The 13,964-nt window shown below is 41.5% G+C and overlaps 1 protein-coding gene across 2 annotated transcripts in view; it reads right to left on the bottom strand.

Annotated features, from left to right (window-relative positions):
- Positions 1–13,964, bottom strand: part of ARK2N (arkadia (RNF111) N-terminal like PKA signaling regulator 2N) — a 238,356-nt gene that overhangs the window by 49,520 nt on the left and 174,872 nt on the right. For both annotated transcript variants that reach the window (XM_086960344.1, XM_086960346.1), the window contains one exon: positions 11,776–11,902. In XM_086960344.1, coding sequence (XP_086816470.1) covers positions 11,776–11,902 — 127 coding nt within the window. The remainder of the gene's footprint in view (positions 1–11,775; positions 11,903–13,964) is intronic.

Genomic DNA, 13,964 nt, shown 5'->3' with positions numbered 1-13,964 from the left:
AACATTAGAAGTATCATTAGGAATACTACAATCGGCAAAGGGTAAGTTAACATCTCCAATTTGCAAATCAACAATCTCAGTTTGAGGCTCACACCCAAAAGTATCTAACATGGCTGAAAAGGTTACATCATCTTCAGTACTAAAGGTTGAAAGCGAAGTTACTTTTGAATCCATAGCTTTACAGAGAGAAATCCTTCTGAAATTCCAGACCTTACCACCCTCAACTTTAACAGCCTTGGTAAAAACCTCTAACCTTACACGGGTCAGACCATTTATTCCATTTATTGCCAAACGTTCTACCGAATTTAACACGCACAAAATCACCCACTTTAATTTTTGGACTGTGAATGACTGGACCAAAACAGTTTCTTTTCATCCTTTCCTGATAAGCTAACACCTTATCCTTGACTTTAAGAAGATCAACTGAATGCTCACAAGGAATTTTATTCTTCATCCACTACGGTAACAATTTAGAGCCCGGGTTCCTGCCTCTTAACATCTCAAAAGGAGACAAGCCCGTAACAGAATTAGGGGAAACAGAATAAGACAATAGAGAAGCACGTTGAATGGACTCTTTAATTACTCTATTAAAGCATTCTGTCTGACCATTGGCCTGTGGGTTATAATTTGACACCTTTTGTACAATACCACACCTTTCAAGAAAAGAAAGTAACTCTCCGCTAATAAACTGTGGACCATTATCTGAAACAATTTCAGCAGGAATGCCCTCTCTACAAAATACTTCATCCAAAAATTCCACAACTTGAGTCGAACCTATTTTATCCACCACCGCAGCTCAAGCCATTTGGAGAAGTAATCAATCAAAACCAAAATAAAAACATCCTTTAGAGGTGACAAATCAAGAGGACCAACAACATCCACTCCCAATTTCTTCCAAGGAGTAGTAACAAATTCGATAGGAGAAACACCAACAGCTAAAGGTTTGACAGATTTGTCACTCAAAGAACAAGGCAAACAAGAACTGACCAACTTATCAACCATACTATCAATGCCAGGCCACCAGTAGAATTCACGAATACGCCTTTTAGTACTGGACATACCCATGTGACCTTCATGAGCCATTAATATAATCTTCTTTCTTAAATCAAAAGGAGGAACTATTTTATCACCTCTAGTTACAAAACCTTGGTCAAACATAATTTCATCCTTTATCGTATAAAAAGATAAAACATCACCAGACAATTTGCGTTCCTCAGGCCAACCATGTTGTAAATAAGTCACTATACTTGACAAACCAAAGTCTTTGTACATAGCATCTCTCCATTCAGTTTCTGAAATGGTACCAGACAATTTGTTGCTACCTTCGCCATTAACATCCCCAATCGAAAACACAACATCAAAATCACTATGAACACTTGAAATCTGCGAATCCAAAGGCAATTGTGACATGCAATCGGCATGAACATTCAAACGACCAGGAACATATTCTACAACACATTGAAATTCTTGCAGCTTCGCAGCCAAACGTGCTAAATGTGCCGTCAACGTCTTATCACCACCAGCAGCTAGCATGTTGATTAGAGGCTTATGGTCGGTACGTAAGCGGAATTCAGTTCCCCAAAGAAGCGGTCTCAAATGTTCAACAGCCCAGGTGCAAGCCAACAACTCTTTCTCAATAGTGGAATAATTGTACTCAGCACCACAGAGAGTCCTTGAGGCATAGGAAACAACATACTCTTCACCCTTGTTCCTTTGCATTAGCACAGAACCTAGAGCCACATTTCTCGCATCCACACATACAATACATTCTTTAGCCATCTCAAAGGTCTCAAAAATGGAGCATTAAGAATCTCCTTTTTCAGTAGATCAAAAGCAAATTGTGTTCAACATTCCATAAAAACTTTGCATCTTTTTTTAACAATAACCTTAACTAATGTACTTTAGATGAATAATCTTGCACAAATTTACTGTAAAATTCAGTAAGGCCTAAGAAAGAGACAAGTTGTTCTTTACTAGAAGGTGCAGGAGCCTTAAGTATACTTTGAATATGATTAACTTTAGGCTTAATACCGTGGGAAGAAATTTCGTGACCAAGATATTCCACTTTGCTTTGTCTAAACTTGCACTTAGAAAATGTCAAAGTTAAGCCTTTGTCTTGAACACGTTTTAATACAGAGTCTAAATTTGTCATGATCTTCAAACTTCTTCCCAAAAATCAAAATATCGTCTTGAAAAGCTATTGCTCCATCACAACCCTCAAGAACCTCTTTCATGAGTCTTTGAAAGACTGATGCTGCACTGGCTAAGCCAAAAGGCATGCGACAATATTGAAACATGCCCTCTGGTGTTATAAATGTAATCAAAAACTTAGACTCCTCGTGCAAAAGTACCTGATGGTAAGCACTTGCCAAGTCTACAGTAGAAAATACACAAGCACCAGAAAGAGTAGAAATCAACTCATGTATATTAGGTAATGGATGCCTATCAAACCAAAGCTCTTGGTTTAAACTTTGAAGGTCCACACATAGGCGAACTTCGCCATTGCTTTTAATGGATAAAACCACTGGTGAAACCCAAGGAGAAGATTCAACAGGTTCCACTATCTTCCTGGCTACAAGATCAGATAGAATCACTTTTAGTTTATCGCGATACGCCAGTGGCACATTCCTAACTGTGTCGTACAGGGATAGCTCCTTCCTTAAGAATAATGCGATGTTTAAAATTTTCAAATTTGCCTAACTTGTCAGTGAAAATAGCAGGAAACTTTTCTTTTATATGATTGGTAAACACATCAGACTCATGAGATATAACATACACAGGTTGTGATGCATTGGGGTCAAGTTTGATACCCAACTCATGCTGGTGAGGCCAACTGAGAATTGACGCGCCATTGGTGGCAACATAGACCTTGCCTTTAATACTCCTGCCTTTAAATGTGATGTCAGCCCACATAAAACCAACCAAATCAATTTTATGGCCAGTGTAACCACCAGATTGTACATCTGGTGGTGACCAGAATTTTTTGAAAATGTCCATGCCAATAATACTGTACCATGCACAAGAATCAATAAGCATGGAAATTTCATTGCCATCAATCAAAATTATATCTTTAGGAAAACCTTTGCATTTTGTGTCACCAACACAGAGCAGACTATTAATTCCAAGACTATCCACTAGATCAGATTCTTCCTCTGTTAGTAAATTCACTTTTTGAGTAGATGTGCACATTTTACTAAAATGACCTGAACGTTTGCATTTAATGCAGATTTTGTTCCAAGCAGGACAACCTCTGTAACTCCCTACATGGTCGACACCTATACACCTGTAACAAACAATTTGATTTCTCCTTTCAAAAGGTTTAACATCTTTTCTAAAATGTTCTTTTTTATTAGAAACAAACTGCGGTTTATAAAGGAACAAACTGCGGTTTTTTAAAATTGGGAGATTCTTTCACAATTGAGACCTCAGGAATTACTACTTTGTTTTTACTTTCTTGACCTCTGGTCTCACTTACAAATAGTTCAGATTGCTCGATGCCTTTTGCAATATTTAACACAGCTTTAAGGGTAGTTTCAGTACCCATCCAAAGACGTTCTTGTATTTTCTTACTCTTAGTTCTCATCATAATTTGATCTCTAAGAACCTGTTCGAAATTAATTGTCTCTAAAGCATAGGAACCAGCTAAGGTTCGCAAAGCAGCTATGCAGTTCTCAATTGATTCATCATCTTTTTGTGCACGCGAATAGAATTTAAAACGTTCCATGACAGTATTTATTTTTCTCCCAAATCTAGTACCAAGTAGTTTAACCACGACATCAAATACATTTGTCACCTGCACCCTCAATAGGAGGTACATTTTCTAATTCTTTAAGAACAGCACCACCCAAACAATTCTTCAGTAATGCTAACTTTCTTTTAGGAGAGCAACCGTCCTCCTCTACAACATCAACAAAAGCTAAAAATGTAGGAAACCATAAATCCCATTCCATTTTGGGATCACCAGCTACAGGGAGGAAATGTGCAGGAATAAGAATATTGTTAGCCATAATAGAAAATATGGCACAAAGTGCTTAATGAATAATATAAAACAAACTGTGTGAAGTACTAAAGCAGAAACTTAAAATAAATGCATTACATTACAGATAATAAAGACAAAACAAAAAACAAAAAAGTTGTCACCAATGTCTAACGATGTTTATCTTGAAGAAGAAAAATGCAGCAAAAATAATCCAAGCGATGCGCTTTAACACCAAAGTCGTGGAAGTTTAATTAATGAAACGGAAAGTACATGAAAGTATTGCCGTCTACTTTGGCGTTCAAAAGCGGTGTTGCCCTGCGCATCGGCGTAGGAAAGCGTTGTCAGGGAGATCAAAAATGGTGTCACGCTATGACGAGGAACGTAGCGTGAAGCGTGGTGACGTGGCCAAAGTTCCTTTCTTCGCGCACTTGACTCGGGAATCCGATGACAGAAGCCGTGATGAAGATTCCGAGCGTGTGAGCAGAAATGGATATTCTGAACGTGCGGCCAAATTCAAATATAAATACAACTCGAGTGAAACAGTCCTAGGCAAAGGTAAATTAATTCCAAATGTTAAATAGAACAATTTCAATCTTGTGAAAGCTGGAACAGGCTTCGGTATGCAGTAGATAAACAATGTAGAAAAAAGAAAGGAGTTTTACAACAAAAATCTTTAAAAATTGTAAAAATTAGGAGAAAAGTTGCAGGAAACAAAGTAATTTCAGCCGCTGGTGCAATCAAAACACATCCAATAAAGATAGGCAGGCGCAGGTGCAATCAATATACACAAGATAAAAAAAAAATACCTTCAAGTATACGTGAACGCTTTTTCCAACACTTACTCTTCCTCTAGGTAAACCACTTTTCTTTAAAAAAAAATTATGTTGTTCTCGGAATATATCCCAAAACGTCGCCAAAATTATGAAGTAATCCAGGAAACAGGTGCAGTTGTAGATAGGAGGTTTAATGAGGAGAAACAGCTTGTACATCCACAATCTTCAGAATACAAATTTACACAGCCCCAACTCCCACTAATGGAATGTAGAATGATGAAACATAACAATTCTAAATGAGAAGGAAAAGGGGAATACTACACTTAACAAACAAGAACATATTATTCAGGCAAAACATAATGAACTCAGACAGCATCTTATTATGTTCATAGTATCTCACAGGACGTTTTTTCAGGAAACTCTGCACTGCCATAAGGCCATCACCATGTGCAATGCACGTGTATAAACTGGTTATATCTAGGACCATCATGCAATAGCCATCTTTCCATTCAATATCGTTGATACAATTTAGGAAATGTTTCGGGTCTTTAAGATGAGATCTCAATGTCACCACAAGTGGGAAGAGAAAAGAGTCAATATACATAGAAAGATGTTCAGTCAGACTCCCTTGTGAGGCCACAATTGGCCTCCCAGGCGGATTGTTATTATCCTTATGTACCTTCGGGAGGTAATAAAAGGTTATAGAAGGTTGGAATGATGGGACATAAACATCTTAAAAATAGATACTCGTCAGAATTCAACATGTCAACAGTATACCATTTCAAAATCATGTCATGGTAATCAGTAATACTTCGATTATAAGTTGTGTCAGGGATTTTTTGGTACATATTGGCATCCCCTAATTGCCGCAATGCTTCAGTTTCATATTGTGTTTGTGTAAGCAGCACAATATTACCCCCTTTGTCCGAAGGTTTACATACCAAAGAGGAGTCATCACACAATTTCTTTAATGCCAATTGTTGTATTTTCGTGAAATTGCTTTTCTTGTTGGTATATTTATTGACATTTCTTAAATGTACCAAGTCCCTGACCACTGCATCCGCAAAGGCGTCTATGGCATCCGCGCCAGGTTTAAAAGTACTCGCTCCTCCTTTTTGTTGTATCTCCATATCCACCAATAATTGTTCCCATCCTCATCAATTTCCAATCTCAAACCTTCCATCACTCTGACGCCCTCCAGGTCACTGCATCTCAATCCGCCCACTTCCGTGCCTCCCACAGCCGTGGGTCTCACCGGGGGCGGTTTCATTTTGAAAAATTTGTGCAGTTTGAGTTTACGTGTAAACTTAAAAAGGTCTATTCTCGTTTGGGCAAACTCCAGATTTTTTCGGGGACAAAACGAAAGGCCGAGTTTCAAAATAGATTCTTCCTCCACGGTTAGTGTCTTAGATGTCAGGTTTATGATAGTTAAATTGTCCTCCTGATTCAATTCTTCTTGTAGAAGTTCTTGCTGCGGGTTACTGGTGGCGAGCCTACTACGTTTCTGGCCCCAACCCCGCCGCCTAGCCTTCCTGCTCTTCTTTCCGGAGGCTTGCCTCTACCCCCTCTAGTTGTTGTTTCCTCATTAATTTGAACTCCTCATAAAAAGGTGAAGGATCCGTTGTTCCATCTTCTCTTGACACTTCATCTCCAGTTACCTCTGACTCTGAGGTCTCTGACACCGTGGGTGCCGGGCCACTTGCTTTCTTCCTCAGCTCTTTTCTGGGATCATCATATTTTTTCGCGAATGTCATACTGTAGTCCCATACTGAATCCCATACTGTAGTCCCGTTCGTCCCCGTCAAATTCCTCTTCCTTACGTTGCTTTCTTTTTTGTTTGTATTTCTTCAAACGTTTTTTCATTAGTTCACGTTTCTCCTCTAATTTAATCTGGTCATCCTCTTAACAGTTCATTTTCTAGATCCTTTATCAAAACCAAGGCTTTGTCCCGGTCACTCCAGGCGAAGCGTACCAAGATTACCAGGCTTCCCTTACACGATTGGGCTGTATGTTCCGCCCATGCATCCAACAATAAAGGGCCCGGATTCTCATACGCCGGTATCGTGTAAATTCTCAAGCCCCTGGGGACACGGTCACCCTTGATATAATTTTGCAAAGAGGTTGCCTCCCACCATTTTCTAATCTCGCGTTCATACAAACGCTCCAGTGCTACCAGTTTCGAATTTAGATCCATTGTGCCTCCGCCTGTATGGCTAGTTCCTGCTCTGAGCATCGTTCTGTTTCTTTTTGTTTTTAAACATGCCTAGTTCCGCCTCGCACCGTTCTGTTTCACAAAACATAGTCTCTACTTATGATGCTGCATCCGTAGCTTTTACGTATTTCGTGCCGTTGTCCCCCTCGCTCTGTATAAATAGTGAAGATTAAGTGTCTTTAGAGCAGTTTATTCTTTGTGCCACAGGCACCTTACCGGATTAATCACGTGTTGTGCACTTCTGCGTTCCTCATTTCCTCACAACAAATCCCAGTATTTGTGTAAATTGAGGCGATTAGAGTCGCGCTATATTATAGATCTCCAGAGTAAAATGCCTAATGGACTTAACATTCATGAGGAGTTGACAGTACACTTAGGATGAGAGTCATTGCAGACCCTTTCTTCCACTTTGATCTGTGAACTGTGCCTGGCGGCGATGTATGATAATCTAGAACCTGCTGTACATATTTGATGAAATGGTATTTATGAGAAATTTGGATGAAATGAAATATTGCAACTGAGATTGTTGAGCAAAAAGAATTTATATCAAGTTGGGACTAAAGAACCATTATATGGCCCATACAGGGCGTAATTGAGACAAGAAGGCATCATTAGGGACGCATCAGCAAGGTTATGCCCATTTAGGGCTTTATTATCTAACAGATACCTATATATACAGGGTGACTCATGATTATTATATAGACCGGCTTTTAATTGTATAGAGCTTAGTATGTTATGTGTACGATATTTATCGTTATTAACTTGAAATTGCACGTTCCAATATGGCGGCAGTTTCTGATGTTGCCTTTGCGTCCTTTGTTGATGTCCATGAAATGTTTACGTTTAACGGGTATAAAACACTAATGGCCGCCACGCCTTCTGTGCAACAATTGACGAAGGCCGATGCCGAAACGCGTCTTGATGTGCTAAGGGTTTTCTAATAAAAACTGATTGAAAACCACCCCTGTGAGTGCTGCGTTCTTTCAGGATAAGGTCCTGTGGATGTTGGGAGCAGTATATATATATATATATATATATATATATATATATATATATATATATATATATATATATATATATATATATACATACACACACATACATACAACACACATATATATATACACATACATATACATATACACATATATATACATACATATATATATATATATTTCACCATCCTGACAGCTAGCAAGCAAACAGGCACAGACACCGTGATAATTCGTGGCACAGGAAGCTGTTTATTCCATCTACAAGGTCAGACGCGTTTCGTCCTGAAGCAATAGGAGGGCACGCGGCTCCTTAATGCAGCCTGCCTTCCTGCTCTTTCATAAATCCAATTACCAACGCGTTTCGAGGAACAAACCCCTTCTTCTCGGGCTGCCAGTAATGAAAACACCTGAGCCTCGCACTCTTTTCACTCTGCAGCTTTATTGAATGACATCACTATCCCCAGTGGGCGTGTGCTCGGTGCCAGTCTTTGATGTATGCTGGGAAATGGAGTCCTGAGTGTGAGCATTATTGTTCTCTTATAGTAAGTTCAAATGTTTCATACATTATCACTCAATTCGCACATCTGGGCTGCATGTCAATTGGGGAAAGTCCTGCTCATTCCCCTTCATTCCCAGCTTACCTGACCTGGAGCTCAAATAATGGAGCTCCTGTAACTTGGCAACCATCTACGTTCCGCTATCTGGGCATCTGGATTTACCATACTGACTGGGACCTACTCGACAGCAATTCAAGGGCAATTATTTCCTTAACGTAGCAGATATCTTTATGAAAGACACTTGATCTGTCAGTAGCGGGTAGAGTTGCGCTCACAAAAATGGTGGTGCTCCCGTGCCTCCTTTATTATTTCACTAATCTGCCGCTATATCCCACCCACCAAACCTTCTTTTGCTTGCTTGAAAGCATGCTTTGCAACCTTACATGGAATACAACCAGTTGTATAGTGGCACTTTCGAAACTGTACCTACCATCGACCCAGAGAAGATTAACTGTACCTACCCTGGAGCATATATATGTTATTGGGAGACGGATCTGGCTCGCCCATGCACCTCAAACAACTGGGACAGGATTCTGGCAGGTCCCACACGTCCTTCATAACACCAGATTTTTGCTGATTCAGCTCAATCAATGATGGGTTTGTTGAGTGAGACTACTCACCCGTGAGGGTCTCAAGGCGCTGGGGAGGAGGGGAGGCGCAGGTTCCAGTCCATCAAGGAGGAGGTCTATCGAAGAGCCATGTTTTGAGGTTTCTTGTGAAGATGGGGAGTGATGTCTGTCTGAGGTGGAGCGGTAGGGTGTTCCAGGCTCTGGCCGCGAGGAAAAGGAGCAGCTTCCCGATCTGGACTTCCTGGTGCTCTACATTATACATAGAGCATATCTCACTCCTGAGAAGATCAACTGTTATTGTCAGCCTGGATGCAATTTGCCCCCATTGCAGCCATCCGGACGCTGATATTTTACATATGTTATTGTCATGTCCCTCAATACGGCAATACTGGGATGGGGGACACACCATTGTTTGCTTGTACTAAACAGCAACTTACGTGCACATCGGAGGTTTGTATCTGGAGTATAATCATGAGAGATCAAAAGCACAGGGCCACTATACATTTTCTGGAACTCGATTTTATAGTAGCCAAACGTCTCAATACGAAGCACTGGAAGTCCTGTGAACCACCATCTTTAATAGCCTGGTCATATTCCATCCTCAACTGGGCTAGAGCAGAGGGAATTTCTCTCCGTAGGGAAGACACTCTAGGATTTAAAAAACACCCCATTTCATCCAACTGTGACAATCGTGACTGCCCTCCAAACTGCATTACAGCCCAAGGTGGAAACCAGTGATGCCACTGACCGATATATAAATATGCCTTGTCAGCTATGATCTAAGTCATAATATCAGTATCTGTTCAATTGTGTATATATATATTGAGATGCGTACTAAGTGACGCTTGAGTTTCATTATGAAGATGGTAACTCACCCAAGGCAAATTGGAATTCTATTGAGAGGCAGCTAATGCCCCCTTGTCTCCCCCTCACAGTCATCCCATCTTGTTCTACCCCTTCCCATAATGTTTACCCGTGTTACCTCTGAACTAACTGGCTGCTCACAGTAAGTTTATGATAGGGTCATGTGGAATTTTAGTTTGCGAACTGAACATCATCTGCGCCATCTTGTCTCCCATGTACAATATGCACGGCAGCTATTTTAGGTACCATGGTCTCCCTGTTCACGATCGATCGCCAGCGCGCTCCCCTGACCCTGCGAGCCTCCCCTGCACACCTTGGCTGCCCCCGCTCTCACATGCACAAGTCATAAACCCTCTCCTTCCGCATGACTGTCCTTGGGAGTTGCACCCGCGCCTGACCAACACCTCCTTTCCTTTCATGAATACCTCTCCTTTGATGACCCCTTCCTCTGAGTCCGATTGTCCGCACGGGTCCCAGGCCATCACCTAGCCGGGGGATACAGTTTATTGCCCTCCCTATTGTATGGAGTCACTCCTCTACAGAGGAGCTACTATTGATCATGGCCTCCTCACCCCCTGGGATACGATCAGGCGCACACATCCTAAGAATCGGCGGAACACTCAGCTGCGTGATAGCCCCCTCCCATTGTATGTGGGGTGAGGACCTCTATTGTGGATACATGTGGGGGTGGGTCTGAAACGGGGATTCCGGGGATGTCTTATCATACTTCAAAGAATCTTCTCTGCAATAAAGAATGCTCACATGTCATAAACCAGGGTATAAAAGGTCAGGCCTCAGAGAGGCTGAGAGAGCACCTCGAAACGATACCTTGTCTGATCTGATGTGTTCTGCTCCGTCGGAATAAAACTTCTGTTTCCTGCCTTCCTGTCTCCAGCGCCTGCCTCTTTGTTTGATAACTAAAATGGTATAGAGGCGGTTAGCGCCGGGCAACTTGATAAAAGGCCATCAGCCCTACCTTTTTTCTACAGTCATTATAGCAGTACACTGACTGCTTGTCTAAGGAGATACTGTTCTATCCCGTGACGTGCCATATATGCTAGCCACTCCAAGATCCAAGGGAATGCATACCCCCTCAGACCAACTGTAATGTGCTCCTCAACGGGACTTCTTTTGTTACTTAGTTATTAGCACCTTTGTATTTCCATTACACTGGATATTGAACTGTAACTGTATTATGAAAAATCTTAATCAGAACAAAAAAAAATTAAAGGCTGGCCTAAAAGAAGAAAAAATGTGGCGCAACCCCGTTTGGGTCAATAAAAGTAAGATATATTGTACTATGAAAATCTAAAAGGCACTGTGACCACACAACGAGACCTGGCACCAATAAGTGGAAAATTACATTTTTCTTAGGCAGATTTACCATTCAATCTAGTAGCAAGCAGTCACTCAACATTTTTTTACGGAATTGGCTAGGTAAATTAAAACATGTAGGGTATGATTGCAAAAATAGAGCAGATTCAAACGGTACACTGTTGGGAATATGTTCATGTCGACCAATAACCTCGATAGTAGCCACCAGGTAGCACAGAAAAGAGTACAAGACAATTAAGATTGCTTAACCTGTGGTAACCGAACCGTGGGAAAGAATGGGAGGAGAATGGTTTGGAACAGAGCAAACTCATATGGTGCAGATTATACTAATGGCCACAACAGTTTTCTACTTGCATTGTACTGGTGAATGCCAAAATCATATGTACTAAACTCTGGGAATCTAGATAGACCAACGTGGCGAGAAAAATCTTACTTTGCATTAATTATACTTCGTTTCTGCAAAACAAAGCACAGATTTGTTGCCATCATACCTTGCATGTTCTTGTACTCCTACAATCTCAACTTCACTGTCTGACGAGGCTATCTTTATCTCCTCATTGGCTTGTGCAGTTCCAGAACTCAATTTCCCACTTGTTAGAAATCCTGTGTCCAAATGACCTAGAATATGAAAACAAACAAACGTGGTTAGGAATAAATGGTTTGCATTGGATCGCTCCTACAGCATCAAAAATAGAAAAATGCACGAAAAAAGAGCCACAAAAAATAGCTCCTTGGAGTATCATTCTCTGGATGGTGTTAAGTAAATTATGAACACATTCTTTGCAACCAGTTAATTGATTTTCATGCATTTTCAGGATTCGTAGGTGCTTATTTGGGAATGTGAGCCAAGAGATGCTCATTGGATAGGAACTCTTAGAGGTGGAGGGAGACAGAGCCCCTTCCAGCAAGGGTACAAGATGCAATAAAGCATCTAATATATGAGAAATATAATGTACCATTGATATTGAGAGAGGAGAGGTACAAATGAACAATAGCAGGGACGGTTTAGAGGGACATGCTCTTCCACATGGTAGAAAAAAACATCAGTTTAAAATACATCAGTTTAAATAAAAAAGTTTATTCTGCATGAGGCCAAAATAGAAAAAACGAAAACAGAGGGCGATAGCCATCTCCTCGGCGTGATGAGAGGCATGACATAAGGAACATACCTCCTGTTTGGGCAATGTCCTAACCATTTACTAGTGTTCTGCCCCTTCCCCGTGGGACTCTTGTGCCCGCGAGGAAAGTGTAGAACCATACGTACGTATCTGTATTGTTAACTGTGGATCTTTCATTTGAATTGTAACGGCACAGTGAGGCAGTTGACTGAAGCGGTTTGTGCTGGAGGCTCGTTATCCCTGGTCTGGTCGAGTATTTCAATAAATAGTTTCTTTCTTCACATTCCTGTGGTTTTGGAATTCACTACACGTTTATTGGCGACTATCTCTACTAGACCGGACCCTCGCATCTTCCCATTTCTGGAATTTTTACATTTCTCTTCGGATGAAATCCTGCTTTGCCTCTTTCGACAACCGTCATTGGAGCAACGTCTTTCGACAGCTGTTATTGGAGCAACGAGCCCCTGTTCATCTTTCTATTGGTTGGGATTTTCAGCAGTTGCAGCAAGGCAACCCCGCCTTAAAGCTGACGTGTCACGTCCCGATCGCTTCTATTGGTGGGCACAAACTCAACAATGGACCTCCTCCCTTATGGATGTTGCACGGTGCAAAGCCTCGGTTCCTTCAAGGGGACGGTTAAGCAATCTTTTTTCTTCACATAAGCTCGTCAGAAATGAATTTGGCGTATTGATACTTCGACGGTGAGTTCTGCTTAAGGACGTATTACTGCATCGGTGGTGAGAGACATTGCGTTGCATTTAACTTGACTTTCTTCATGAAGTGTCGGCCACTGTGGACTGTTCTTCTCCGTTATCTTCCGCTGATTCGCACAGCCTTCTTCGTGTGAAAGTATCCAAAAGCGTGAGGTGTTTTTTTGCGATTCAAGCTACGCTGATTCGCACAGCTTTCCAGCCTTTGTTCTTCAATATTATATTATTACTTCTGTTGCACAAGTTACTACTTGTGTAACGATATATCTGTAAGAGACATTAGTTAGTGATAGATTCCTTACCTTAGAATATCCCCAGGCGACAGACTGTATCCGGAAACTTTTGCGTAGCAATACCCCTGCGCGTCGGTAGGCGTCGTCCGCGGCTCCGCGTCTGTCTTTGTTAGCGCCGGAATGACGTCGCCGGAGTACTTAGACGCCGCCCTCGCGCGCTGACGTCAGTTCTTATACACAGCTTTTCCACGCCATATACGCGGATCCATGATAGAACCAACACTGGTGCCATGAAACTAGGGCCCAGAAAGGGGATGACCTTAACCCTAGATATCGGTTCGCAGAACGGGAGGATGGGTGGGACGGTAAGGAATCTATCACTAACTAAGTTCTCTTACAGATATATTGTTACACAAGTAGTAACTTGCGCATCTGAAAGAGGCACGTTAGTGATAGATTCCTTACCTTAGAATAGATACCCCAGCAATACCAACCCAGGTGGTGGGTCTGCAAAGAAGCCATCCCTCCTGACTTGGCTGTCCAGGCAGTAGTGTCTTGCGAACGTGTGCAGCGAGGCCACGTAGCTGCCTGACAAATGTCCTGCAAGTGGTGCGCCTCG

The sequence above is a fragment of the Lissotriton vulgaris genome, chromosome 3_1 (assembly GCF_964263255.1).
Source record: "Lissotriton vulgaris chromosome 3_1, aLisVul1.2, whole genome shotgun sequence".
In the NCBI taxonomy this organism is placed as follows: domain Eukaryota; kingdom Metazoa; phylum Chordata; class Amphibia; order Caudata; family Salamandridae; genus Lissotriton; species Lissotriton vulgaris.
This window is presented reverse-complemented; position numbering and strand designations above follow the sequence as displayed.